This window comes from Catharus ustulatus, chromosome 15 (assembly GCF_009819885.2).
Source record: "Catharus ustulatus isolate bCatUst1 chromosome 15, bCatUst1.pri.v2, whole genome shotgun sequence".
NCBI lineage: Eukaryota > Metazoa > Chordata > Aves > Passeriformes > Turdidae > Catharus > Catharus ustulatus.
The window spans coordinates 9,332,054-9,345,606 of NC_046235.1; the positions used below are offsets into that span (position 1 = coordinate 9,332,054).

The 13,553-nt window shown below is 45.4% G+C and overlaps 1 protein-coding gene across 5 annotated transcripts in view; it reads left to right on the plus strand.

Moving 5' to 3' along the window:
• Positions 1–441: 441 nt before the first annotated feature.
• TCF7 (transcription factor 7) overlaps positions 442–13,553 on the plus strand; it is a 73,339-nt gene continuing 60,227 nt past the window's right edge. Inside the window, exons 1-3 of one of the 5 annotated variants that reach the window (XM_033073111.2) lie at positions 442–783; positions 889–955; positions 1,314–1,423. In XM_033073111.2, coding sequence (XP_032929002.1) covers positions 592–783; positions 889–955; positions 1,314–1,423 — 369 coding nt within the window. In that variant the 5' untranslated portion in view covers positions 442–591. The remainder of the gene's footprint in view (positions 784–888; positions 956–1,313; positions 1,424–13,553) is intronic. The other 4 variants (XM_033073112.2, XM_033073115.1, XM_033073113.2 and 1 more) reach the window with 4 other exon arrangements.

Genomic DNA, 13,553 nt, shown 5'->3' on the forward strand with positions numbered 1-13,553 from the left:
CGGCCCCGCCCCGGCGCTGCCAATCACCCGGCGGCCGCTTTGATGTCGAAGCGCTCGCCCGCCGCGCCGCCGCGCTCGCAGTCGGACCGGGCGCTCCGTGCTCCGCCAGCCGCCGGCGCCCGCTGCTCCAGCCAAACTTCCTGGGGCTCGGAGGGCGGGGGGGCGGCGGCGGCACGGGGGGGGCCCGTGGAGCCTGGCATCCCGCGACGCCTGCCCGCCCGCAGCCTGCCGAGCCCCCCGCGAGCCGCCGGAGCGGGGAGGGAAGGAGGGGGGGGCGCGAAGAAAAGAGTGACGAGGGAAAAGCAATTCTAATTTTTTTTTCTTTTTTAAAGGAAGGATTTAAAGGGAATTTGGAAAGGGGGACCGCAATTAAAGGGGAAAAAAAGTTTAAAAGTTAAAAGGAAAGGAGGAAAAAAACTTTAAAAAGAAAAAATTCAAGAGGGAGCTTTTTTTAGTTTTTATTTTTTTTAAGAGGAGGGGAAAAAAAAATTGACGGAGGGAAAAAAATAATAATTGCGAAGGGCTTGATCCGGGAGAACAATACTCGCCGGGAAAGTTGCTGCGCGGCGGGGAGGGAGCGGCGGGAGGAAAATGCCGCAGCTGGGCAGCGGCGGCGGGGACGACCTGGGCGCCACGGACGAGATGCTGGCCTTCAAGGACGAGGGCGAGCAGGAGGAGAAGATCCCTGAGAACGCCTTCACCGAGCGCGACCTGGCCGACCTCAAGTCCTCGCTGGTGAACGAGTCCGAAGGCAGCGGCAGCCCGGCCGCCGCCGATCCCGAGGTGAGCCGGGCCGGGCCGGCCCCACACGGCGGCTCCGCGCCCCCCGCCCCGCCGCGGCCCCCGCCCCACGCCCCCGCGCTGCCCCTCTCTCTCCTCCCCGTGCAGGCCCTCCGGCGAGTGCAGGATTCGCAGAGGGTGTACCAGGAGAAGCTCCCGGACCACATGGATGATGGTTAGTCACAGCAACCTCCGCGTGTTTCTGTGTGTCCCCCTCTCCCCATTCCCGGTTCCCGCTAGTCTTCCCCCCCCCGGTTCCCCAGCCCATCACCCTGACACCCCTGGGAGTGAGGGATGCCAGCCTGGTCACCACAGCCCCCAGCGGGAAAGCTACTCCTGACAGCACCGAGGCTTCCCGGTGTCCCACTGTGGGAGTCCGCACCCATGGGGGACCCTGGCGCTCCCCAACACCTTCTCTGAGGAGTGTGGGACAAAAAGGTTTCCACAACATACTGTAACCTCTTTGGGGACCCCTTACGGGCGGAGGAGTCACCTGTCATAGGACGAATTTTGACAGGAAGCTTTGATTTCAGCAGGTATGAAACATCAGGACCCGGGAATGTATAAAGGATCTGCCTATTCTGGTTACCCTTTCCTGATGCTCTCAGATCCGTATCTGCCCAATGGATCTATGTCACCTCTGGTGAGTTCCTCCTCTCCTCATGGAGAAGTTTTGTGGCCTCTCTCACTGCTGAAGTATGTTGCAGGTGTTGTGCAGGCACCTACACATGCTTTTTTCCTGACAAATTGGAGCCCAGTTTCTGAAATACCTGGACACTGTCCTCTCCGAGCTGAAAGGAGAAGCACTGTGGGGAAGGGGGAAGAGATGCTCGGCCGGAAGCGCCTGCTTCAGTCTGAATTTGCTGGAGGAGCTGCTTTTCCAGTCTCCTTATCCTCTAGATTTGGCTTTACTCTTCCAGCAGTCAAATCCTAGTATCTCACGGAAGAATGTCCCTTCCTTTTTCTGGGACACAAAAGGAAGGAGCAGCTCCTGGTCTTTGTGTTTGTGTTCAGGGATATGTCCCGCAGCTGAGTTTGAGTCTGTAAAACAGCCAGGTTCTGGCATGCTATGTGTTAGGGCTCTGTTGTGGATGATGGCCCAGAAAATGGATCTTGTGCTTCTAAAATGGCAATAGAGGTTTTTAGGAAAAGGCTGTGTGCTGCTGGAGGACTGTTCCCTTCTTTTTCTTGTAAAGTTTTTCCCTTTCAGTTTAAATCAGCTTTAGTAATTCTGTATGTTCTTATGTTTCTAAGTTTTGCTATCTGAATGGTTAAAGTCTTCTGTACGTAAGCTGTCTTTTCCCATCACCGTCTTGATCAGAACTTCAGAAAATAATGTCCTGACATTGCAGCAGACAGTTGATGCTTGCAGCTGGGACTGCTGCATTTGTTTCACACATTGTTCTGCATTAGCCATCCGCAAGTGAGGACAGAAAGTAATTTGGTTTATTTCAGGTTCAGGTTTTAACTTCTAAAGGGATAGCGTTTAAAAGAATATGTAAACCTGTTCTTAATTCCAGTCATTTATTCACAAGAGGGATAGGATGTAAAACTATTGTTATGAAAAATTGATGGACTATGGAATATGAAACTCAGAATTATTTGTGGAAATCAGTGCGCTGCCCTCACACCTGACCCAGCTGGCCTGGGTAGCAGGAGAGAGGTCCCTGCAAGGAGCCTGCCTGTACCCTAAACAGCTTTTCCCAGGGGATTCAGTTTTCCTAGCTGCAGACTGCTAGAACTTTGCTGAAGTTTGCAGATATCAAGAATCTATCCCTAAGTTTTTAAGTCTTCCTTCAGTTTACAGCAAGAGAAGATGTGTTTGCAGGGCAGGGCCAACTTACGTTGTTGTAAGCAAAATAAGCATTTCTTCTGGTGCTTCCCACCTTATCCAGATACCAGGTATCCCCCTCATTGCCCAAAATATTAAGCTCTTCCCTTCCTTATCAACTTTAAATGATTTAAAATTTGTCTTAGGTAAACACACTTAATTTGCTGCATGAAATAGAGTCTGGGTAAGTCCAGAGTTACCTTAGTCCAGCATCTTTTTGCTATGGTGGAGTATTTCTTTTAATCTTAAACTCTTCCTAGATGAGCAATAGACTATTTATTATCAGCTACGCTATAAACTAGGTTGTGTTTTAGGAATCACCTTTTTCCCTTGATAACAAAATAAAATCCAAGCAGTTGCTGTCAGAGCAGCAGACAAGAGCAAGTAGACTGTGCAGAACTCGAAGGGGAAAAGACACAAGTAGCAGAGAAGGAAAAATCCCATCCCCTTGAGAACCACCAAAATCATCCAGTGCCTCAAATACCTTCCTTTAGGCTTGTTTGGATCCTACCATGGTTTATGAAGAGCTGATTTGATGTTTTCAGTTAAAAATCTGTTACCTAGCAGACAGGGGAAGATTTCTTCCTCACATGAAGGCTGGTCTTGCAGTTTTGCAACTTATTGCAATGACTATTTCAATATATTATTCTGGGTAATTTTGTCATATTTCTATTGGCTGTGCAAAGATTATCATGGTAAATTATGGATTGCTCTCATATAGATTTATTGCTGCTGTGTACATTATATAAATTGTGGGCTCTAATCCGGTGGCTGCTTCCAATAATTGAGGCGGTCAGATCTGTGACTGAAGATTGCAGATACTTAACCATCCATAAAAGTGTGTTTAATTAACACTTTAGCACAAGTAGAGTCGGGGAAGAGGGTTGTGTGAGTGAATAGGATTACGTATCACAGTCATGCATGCACTTGATAGTGGAGATTGTATTTTGGTTAATGAGGCTTCCTGGAAACAGTTGTTTGCAAGTAGGATTAATTTCAGAATCTTAAAATCAATTAAAAAATAAACCGGGAGTAAGTGCTTTGGCAAACTGTCAGGGCTTTACATTGAAAACAATAATCTACCTGATTGAAAATAGAGTATAACTCCCTGAAAGATACAGAGCAGCCGACACCAAGGCTAGGGCTAAACCCCTGCCCTGCAATGCTCTGTAAAACCGCATTGTTTTCAGTGGGCTCCCCATGAACCCTGTGAGAGAGCTGCAAGTAGCTCTGGACTGGCTCCAGCACCTGCCTGGCTGGGTGTGTTGCTACCAGCAGTACTGGGGTGCTGCTTTCCTATTTTCTTTCTGATTTTGTCAGCAGCACTACTTTTGCTTTGTTTCCCTCAAGGGTTTGTAGCCACTAACTGTTATGCTGCTCACCCGAGCATCCTGCTCAGGTCCCCACATCTCCCAGCCAAAATTTCCTCTTTTTATCAAAACACACCCTCGTGTTATTTGTGTGTTCTGCTGCTGCTCCAGAGTGATGCTCTGAAGATGTCTGGGTACCTGACCTCAGCAGCCAGGCCAAGCCCCTGGAGGGCCAGCAGCAGAGGGGTGGGGCAGGAGCTTCCCGCAGCAGGGTGGCCCTCCTTGGCTGAAGGTGGGATAATTCAGCTGGAGTGCTGCTGGCTTGGGCAGGCACAGGTTTCCTGGACTGGCAGTAGAGCTGCTGCTGGGCGCATGGGCAGAATGAAGGTGCTTCTGGAGCTGAGGACGAGGCAGAGGGCTGAGCCCAGATGTCCCTTGTTCTTGGAGCTGTGAATCCCATCAGCTGCCAGGCCAGGGAGGGCACACTCAATCAAGGTTGTTTAGGAGCATCTTGGCATAGCCTGTGTGTGCATCTGAAATCCTGACACTCTGCAAGGCCCCAGGAGAGCCATCTCTCACCTGGCTCTCACGTGTTGTGTGTGTGGTTGTTCAAGGCTCCACTTTATCACATCTTATGCAAAGTCCAGCTTTTCCTAGAGTGAAACATATAGGACTTACTGGTTAAAAATCTGCAAGAAACTTCCAAAGAATATGAACAAGTTGAGGAACTGTTTTTCTAAATTAAATATAAAATCATAAAACTATATCCTTTTTTAAATAGTACAAATGACTTTAAATCAAATTAAGGTACATCCTTAGTAAGAACAACAGCCTTTTAGGTGGTTACAAACATTAGAGGTCAGACATGGTCAAACATGTTAACACTTTGATCAGATTAAAATATTTTTCTTGCTACAGTTGTATAATTGAGTTTAGACCTGAGGGGGTTTTCTGAACATTGTTATATCTTGTACTATGTGGTAGTTAAATGGTAAAAGGAGCTCTTATAAGTTCCTTTAAGTTCTTTTTGTAAATAGGTTTATAAAACAGAATGAGCCATTCTGCCCTGTATATAGGGCACGAGGTCTCCCTGCTCCCGTTGATGGGAGAGGTGATGGGAGCTCCTCACACCTTCTGTGCGCTCCAGATGTGTTTGGTGAGTATGTGAGGAGTGTAAAAGCAAAATTTAAATGTTCTGTATGTAAAGCTGAGGCACTGGACTTTCTGTCTGGGTGAGAAACAGAAGCGCATGAGCCTATTTTTCTTTGGAAAACAGACACTACCTCATTTTCTTAATTATTAAGTTGTCAAACCAGAGTTTACATGGGCGCAGAAGAGTGGGGGTATCTCCCCAAGCCCTGCACAGCTGAAGTTCCCAAATAAGACAGCAGGACTCGCAATAATGTTGCTTTTCAGAGCCTGGTCCCCATGGTCCGCTGGGCTCCTTGAGCTTGTTCCGAGGGTATGAAGTGTCCCCTTGAGCAGGGCAAGATGAAAGTGCAGTTACTGCTGCCCTGGAGCCACAGGGCTCAAATGTCTAACAAGGTCAAAAAACATGGAGCTACAGTCTAGGGCTGCTCTTCACTGGACAGAAGTTGAAGCAGCAGCAGCTGAGCCCCGGCAAATGGCTGCTTCTGCTGTATCCTCTTCCCCAAGGCTGCTCCATCCCTTTGCAGGAGGAGACTGTGGCCCCACAGCAGCTGGCGGAAGGAAATCTGCAGCTCAGCTGCTTCTCTGCCTTTCTGTCCTGACTTGCACTGTCAGGGTAATAGTTCAGTATTGCTTTTTCCTGTGTTGAGTTCTGATCTTGTTGAAACCAGTGGGAAAACTCCCCAGAGTCACTGTGTGATGGGGATTTGTCGCTGTGAGAGGACTGCTGCATCCCGTCCCTCTCCAGATGTGTGTGAAGGGAGGAAGGAGGGCAGCTGAAAGCCAACAGTAGCTCTCTGTGTTCCAAGCAGTGGCTGCTGCTGTGGGAGAGCAGCATCCCAGCCATGTTCCCTGGCAGCAGGGCTTACATTGTGGGACCTTACCAGGATGGTTCCCTGTCCCCATGAATTGTTACATTCCCGGCAGAAAGTGTTAGGAGTGTGGTGGCTATTGATGGACCTCCTGGCAGACAGACACATGAATAATTTGTTCCCTCTTGATGAAAGTAAATCCGCTTCTTTTAGCTCTTCTACCTAGCTTGAAATAAGATAATGGTGAAAATAAGATTTTATGTTAAAGCACAGTTTTGGATACTTGGATGTACCAAGGCATAGGGCTTACGAGGTCATTTATTGCATGTCTGATTCAGTCTTGGTTTCCCCCAAGGAAAATTCTTGTGTTAATTTCTGAGTTCATATCACACCCTCAATTTTGAAGCAGAACTTCCCTTTGAAATAAATTAGAGTTCTACTTGAGAAGCAGTGACATGATACAGCACTGGATGTGTGTGGTCTAATATAACCTTAATTTTAAAATTGTTTGGAATGAAAAAAAGAGAAAGCAAAATGTCACTGGGAAACAAAAGCAAGTTTTATGTAAATCTGTGCTTGTGAATAAGTGTGCACATGATTCAGACAGTTCAACAATATCTGGTCTCCCACTGGGATTCCTTCACAGGCTACCCTGGAACTGGCTTCCCAGGCATGGGATGCTTTGTTGGCTAGGAGTTGCTATGAGATATGTATCATAAAGGCACTGTTCTGCAAATTTCCAACCATTGCTGTTTATGAAATTTTATGGGCTTGACTGGTTGAGAATCTGGAGAGAAAAGCAGAAACTTAACATAAACTCAAGTTCCCGAAACTCATCCATGTTAATGATTAGTGGTTTTGAAATTTTAGCTGTGAAGAGCTAAGTGGTTTGGGTTTGAGTGGCACATGGCATGTCCAAGATGAAAGGTGCAGAGCTGGTCTGATATCCAAAGCTGTAACTGAGAGAAGTGGGGAGCAGGAAGGGCTCTGCAATGTGCTCACTCATGTGTTGCCTCACAGCTTGTGGTCCCTCTCATGCCATGACTGTGTTGGTACCATTAAATTCCTGCATTGGGGTGAAAACCCTGGCTGATCCATGCAGTGAGGTGTGCTGGCATTTGTTCTACCGGGGTACCCGGTCAGGTAACACCGCGTATGTTCCTGTGACTAAACAGACATTGCTGGCTCCAGAGGGATGACTCTCTTGCCTGCTGTCAGAGATCTTCTGCATAGGACCAGATCCTAATCACAGGCTGAACCCTCTCTATCTGTAGCGTGATCTGCAAGGGAAGCAGGATTTTGGGATATGGGTTGGTGAGAGCTGCACACCTAAGATGGCAATCTGGTGTGGACTGTGTGTGTCTGTGTGTACATGGCATGGTGGTTATGGGCAGAGCAGAGACTAATGCTGAGAAACATCAACAGTTTTGAGGAAGCATCTACAGCTTGCCATTAATTTCACATCTGCAGTTCTTTGTCTGCCTTTTGACCATGATTCATCAAGACCAAATTTAGTCTTTGTTTCCTATGGGTTGGCCTTTGAGTCCCCTTTGCAATTCACCACAGAGAAGGTGAGGAGCATCTCAGGGAGAGGCTGTGCTAGACAGAGTGGGTTTGGGTGAACAATAGTCAGGCACGTGCTGCTCTTCACTTACTGAAATATCCTGCACCATGTGTGAGTCACAATTTCCTCAACAAATCTTTAAGGATTATCTTCCCTGTCTGTTCCATTGATTTGAAGAGGGACTAGGTAGCAGAACTGTCTTCTTAAAGACACGGCTACTGTGGGAGCTCCTCTTTATCCCACTCCTCTGAGGCTTTGGCCACAGCTGCTGCAACTCCCTCTCCTGTTTGCTGCTCATTTTATCTAAACACTGAATGGTTTGAGTTGAAAGGGACCTTAAAGATCATCACATTCCAACCCCTTGCAAGGGACAGGGATACCAGCCACTAGACCAGGTTGCTCAGGGCCCTTGGTTTCCCATGCCTTTGCTATTCCACCTCACTGCTCGGGGAGATGGCTTATGTCAGCATCTCTGCCAACTTGATGTACACATGCTCTTACCTCATTGTTTACCAATGGTGGGTGGAGGGCACAGCAATAGGAGAGTAGGTACAAGTTGCTTCCTGAACTCTTTGCAGAGCCACTGCAGCAGGGACAACTCAACCTAAACAAATCCCAGGCTGCTTCCAAGCAGGGACATGTGTCCCCTGTCTAGGCTCTTTCTTGTGCTGTTCTTTGAATCCCTCTTTAAAAAAATAGGCTATAACAGGATACTTGCTCATTAGTCTCTCTGTCTGAAGGATGAAACAAAGATTTGGTAGGTGAACAGGTGACTCAGAGGGTTGGATGCAGGATACACAGCTGTTCGCTTCCTAGTCTCTAGTCTTAATCCAGCTGAATCAGTAAAGACCAGGTGCCTGTTCTGTCTGCTGCCTTGACCAGTGGTCTGCCCGAGAGGGCACAGCTCCCTCCGTGCCCCAGAGCGGGTGTTTCATGGGGTGAATGTCCAAACAGCCTGGAAAGTCTGGACCGAACCCTCTGTGAGCATCAACCAAGGTCTCATTCTCACCATGAGACTGCCAGTTCAGCACATGCTGATGGCTCACAAACCCACTGACTTTGTTTCATGAAGGAAGGGTTTGCAGCACCATGTGCCTCTAAGGCTTGACTACAACAGGGTCTTTTTCTTGGTCTCAGTTATCTTGGACAAAGAGCTCTTACCTTCACTTCCTTACAGAGCAACTTAGCACTGCTCTGTCACTGGGTTTTGCCTTTGAGTCTTTATAATTTAGGATCATAAAGTCATTTGTGCTGGAATGGCCATCTAAGATCATTGAGTCTAATCTTTAACCCAGCACTGACAAGGCTACCACTAACACACGTCCCCAAGTCCCACATCTACGCATCTTCTAAATCTCTTCAGGAATAGTGACTCCATCACTTCCCTGAACAGCCTCTGCCAGGGCTTATCAGCTTCTTCAGTGAAGAAATTTTCCCTACCATCCAATCTGTATGTCCCCCTGGTGCGACTTGAGGCCATCACCTTGTCCTAGTGCTTCTTACTTGGGCGAAAAGACTGAAGCCCCGCCCCTAAATCTGGCTCTACCTTCCTTTCAGGTAGTTTTAGACAGTAAGGACGTCCCCCCTCAGCATCCCTTTCTCCAGGCTGAGCCCTCCCCATCTCCCTCCCATCAGACTTGTACTCCAGACCCTTCATCAGCTCCATTGCCCTTCTCTGGACATGCTATTTGTGACCATTGCCAATAAAGATGAGAATTCTTCATTGGCAGTGGTCTTCCACTACCACCCCCTCTGTGAAGTGGCTTCATGGAGAAAGTAGGACACTTGGTCAGTAAAAGGGTTAGTAAAAACATGATGAAATCATCTGTTCCCATCCAGAGCATCCTGCTGGCTGGAGGTCCTGGGCAAGAGGTCGCCAAAGTGTCTTTAAACCACTGCTCCTCTCCTGTTCTCCACCTCTGTGCTAAACAAAGCTCAGCTGCCGTGAAAAGAATCTGTTTCATTGTGTTTCACAGGGTCCCAAAATTAGTATTTTGTGAAAGAAAACAATAAACTCAACAATGCTGTGGTAAGTTTTTGAAACCAAAGTAAAACTGGATACTAGAATCTAGAGCACTTTTCCCCTCCGGTTATAACAACTTTGCATTTGATTAAATGATAGGCAAAAAAAAGGCTCAACAGTATCTCCTTTGTTCCATTGAAAAATCTGGAACTGTAATATACAAAGTACACATCTGCCTTGAAGAGCTACATAGTAATCACAGACTGACCAAAAAAATACTTACTTTTTGATTTTTTGTTTTTGTTTTTTTAAGTGATTCAGTTGTCTGCTCTATGTTGAATTTGTTTTCTGCTGTGGTTTGCTCTGAGGAGCAGCATACATGAGCACAAACTGAGGTTCTACTCTGATGGGGCCCACACAAAAGTAAAATGTAAAAGCTCAAGGTCATAAAGTGTGTTTGACTGGGCACAAGGGGGCTGTGATTATAAAGGCACTTGGGAAAAGACTTTAAGCTGATGGGAAGAGACTCTTTTCAGCAAAATGCTCAAAAAGAATCAGAAATGTGGAATTTTTATTGGGACACTGAGGATATGGCACTGCAGAGATTGCTTTCATGTTAAGGAAATAAGCCGTTGTAAGATCTACCACATGAAAATTTGTTGTTCTTAGCATGGAAAGGCTGATGAGGTGATTCTCGTTACCTGCTGCTGCCCTGGAATTACTGGTATGGGAGCTGGGATAGTGAGGAAGAGTTGTTGTCTTTGGATTCTAAGTGGGAGACACAGCACAACCCCTGACACCACCAAACCCCAGGTCAAAAACTTTGAACTTTGGCGTCCTGATATAACTTACACACCGTGGCATTGCCAGATTTTGAATCTCGCCATCCAAAAAATTATATGGTTTTAGAAATCCAAGTGATGTTTTGTAAGATTGCATCATGCTGTGCTGCATATTCCTTGGAGTGCTTAGATAAATTAAATAAATGGATAAAATAAATATGCATATTGACCCAAAATTGAAACCAGAATCAATAACATAAGAAACAAAATTTTAAAAAATTAAATAGACATCCAAACCTTTTTGTTTGACTTTCTCTGATACAAACCAATTTCTCCAGGACTGTACACCATATGAAACACATTATAAATGCTCTTGTAAAATCCACATCATTATACCACATGAAAGGTCAGGTCCTAAAAATAGCCATTCAGAGAGGATGCAGGCTAGTAGCAATTTCATGATCATGAAATAGTTGTGTTGACATCTCTATGCATGCACACCCACAGAAGATTTTGACTTTTGAATATTAGCACCATTGTGCTTTATGGAATTTTACATCTCATCACATGGATAGTGCTTTATCCAGGAACATTCATTTCTGATCTTATTCCCATTTTTCTTACCCTGATTTTATTGAGAAAATGGGTACACTATTTTTTTTTCTTTAGACTTTATGTGAAACTCTTTCCTTGCTATCAGTTTGACAGTAGTTGGCAATAGCAGTTGTATTTCCATGTCTCCCAGAAGGGAAATGTATGTTTTTTTCCTTCAATAGATACACACATCCCTGGTATTTTGGGGAACTAACTGTTAAAATGTAAACCTAGAGCATTAGATAACTACAAAAGAAGCTGCCACATCTATGCCGCCTTTGTATCTGGTGTAGCATTCAAAAGAAAGTAAATGAAATCTGCAGTAATTACACGGTAATGTATTCACAACAAAAAAATTCTTCCTTGTCCCAGCGATCAGAACTTGGCTTTTGTTTTGGAATATGAAAGGCTGCAGCCTCCTGCCTTCAGCGTGTTCGCAGCAAAGCCCTGGCTGGGATCAGCTGCCATAGCTCTGGGATAGACAACAGAGTCCTGCCAGCTGATATCGCTTGAGATCTTTTTGAAGAGCTCATCAGATTTGGTTTTATTGCTGTTGTGTTTCGGTTTTCGCTTGTTATTTGTTTGAAAGCATTACTATAGGGATAGTTTTCTGAAAAATGTTGGAATCTTCAGTGCTGATCTCTTGTTTGCATTTTTCTTTTATAAGTAATATGACAGCGCTGGAGATGCACACCTTCACTTAAGGGTGGCTGAAGTCTGTGATTTAAGCCTGTCCTGGATTTTAAGTGTGTGGCCCTTCTAAAACCACTTGGAAACGGTCTATATCCTCAAAATAAGTTTGCTTCTGGAACTGAAGCAAAATCTGTGGAGAGGGTGAGTGAAATAACAGGGTGTTGAAGAAAATGACATTGCTTCTGAAATAGTTGGCATGAAAATCGTGAAGTCTGAAGTTTCATTCAAATCAGATGTAGCTCTGCTTGTTGTGGGGCAGGACGCAAACTCATCCAGCAATGCAACTCCAAGAGATTTACAGGGAGACAGACATGCAGTTTTTCCAGGTTGTTTTAGCTGCAGGGCAGCACTTGTCCAGGGCAGGGGGCTCTCCAGTTTTTGCCTTGGTCAGTTGATTTCTTGCAGGCTGTTAACAATTGTGAAGAATCAAATGCTGTAAAATGACATCACAGAAATGGGTTTCCTGTTGCTAATTTAGCCCTCTAGAGCAGCTGGACTGTGGGACATAGGAACACCTTGACAAGACAATGGTTTTATAGTGTAAATGCATTAATTCCTACATGAAGTCATCAGTAATTGAAGGATCTCTCTAACTGAGGGCTGAGAAATTTTGGCTCCTTTGGCATCCTGCTCTTTATAATGCAACAGTGGCATTTAGGAAAAGCTGAAAGGTATTAATACTTCTGGCTTGAAGCTGGTGTCATGCTTAAACTCTTTTCTCTTTTCCATAATTAATTGGGTGGCTGAAAATGGGGTTGTATCTGGCAACGCCAGTTTTTTACTATTCTGGTGAGCTCAGGTTTTTCTGCTAGGAGCACAATTCAGGTAAAAACACCAAATGTTCCTGACTGAGACTTCTGACATTACTTGAATGCAAGAGAAAATTTAATTTCTTGACTCAAGAGTACAGAAAATTACTTGATATGTTAGTGCCAATTGTTTGGCTATTGACACGTACTGGAACTAGTATATAACTACATGCATGTATTCAAACTTCGCAAAATAGAATGTTTTCAAATTACAGTGCACTATTTGTAAAGATCTAGCACATGGATCTGCTTTTAAGTGCATAGTGATGGATGAGGGAGGCTGCAGTGACTCCCTGAAAGACCAACTCCCATATCCAGAAGCATCATTCTTCATCCAAATTTCCTACTGAAACCAGTGGTAAATGCCTGACTGCGGGGTGGGCGCGTTGCTGTTTCCATGGGTAGGAGCTGTCTGTCTCCTGCCTGTGCCCAGGAACTGGTTTGATATGGGAGCCAAGCGATCCTCTTACCAGAGAGCACCAGGTGCTGTGGCAGATGGTGTAAACAGCCAAATAAACAGACATGAGTAGCACCAGTTGTTTATGTGCTAGCACAGGATGTTCTCAAAATCAGGTAAGAAGTGAGGCATATTACCAAGTTTTATAGCAGAGGAACCGGATAGTCTTGCAACTGCCGTGCATGGCCACAGCAGAGGAAGCATGATTTTATCCCAGCTTCAGCTGCCAATCCCACAGGAGCTTGGGAGCTTGTTTTTCTGTGACTCAGTTTCCCTCAGGAGCATTGTGGAGCTTTATCGTTTCATGTGTAAGCGATGTTTGGAGAGCACGGCAATGTTGATACTGAAACAAAACATAAAAATCCCACAGAGGTTGCTCCAAAAGGGGGTGTTTCAGAAACAATCAGAGAAGGACTAGCCTAAAAGAGTGAGTTGTGCTGCCTATTAGACCACTTACTTCAAGATATTAAACAAATTGCAATTTCATAATCTTTTAGGAAGTTGCAGGTGACCCTAAGATCCCAACTCCTTCAAGGCAACGGGCATCTTGATTTAGAAACAAATCACCTTTTCAGCCTAAATGATAATTTCATGGAGTGGCATTAGCTGGATGGCAATGATGATGGCATGGTCCAGCACATTGTCTGAAATACACGATACACGAATCCTTGTTACTAAACCAGGAACAAATGTCAATTTATTTACCCACTTGTGATATGGTGATGAGAACAACCTGCAGGATCACACAGTGTAGCTTTTGGACATATGTACCAAACCTCTGGATGCATAATTCAAATTCTTTGTCATGA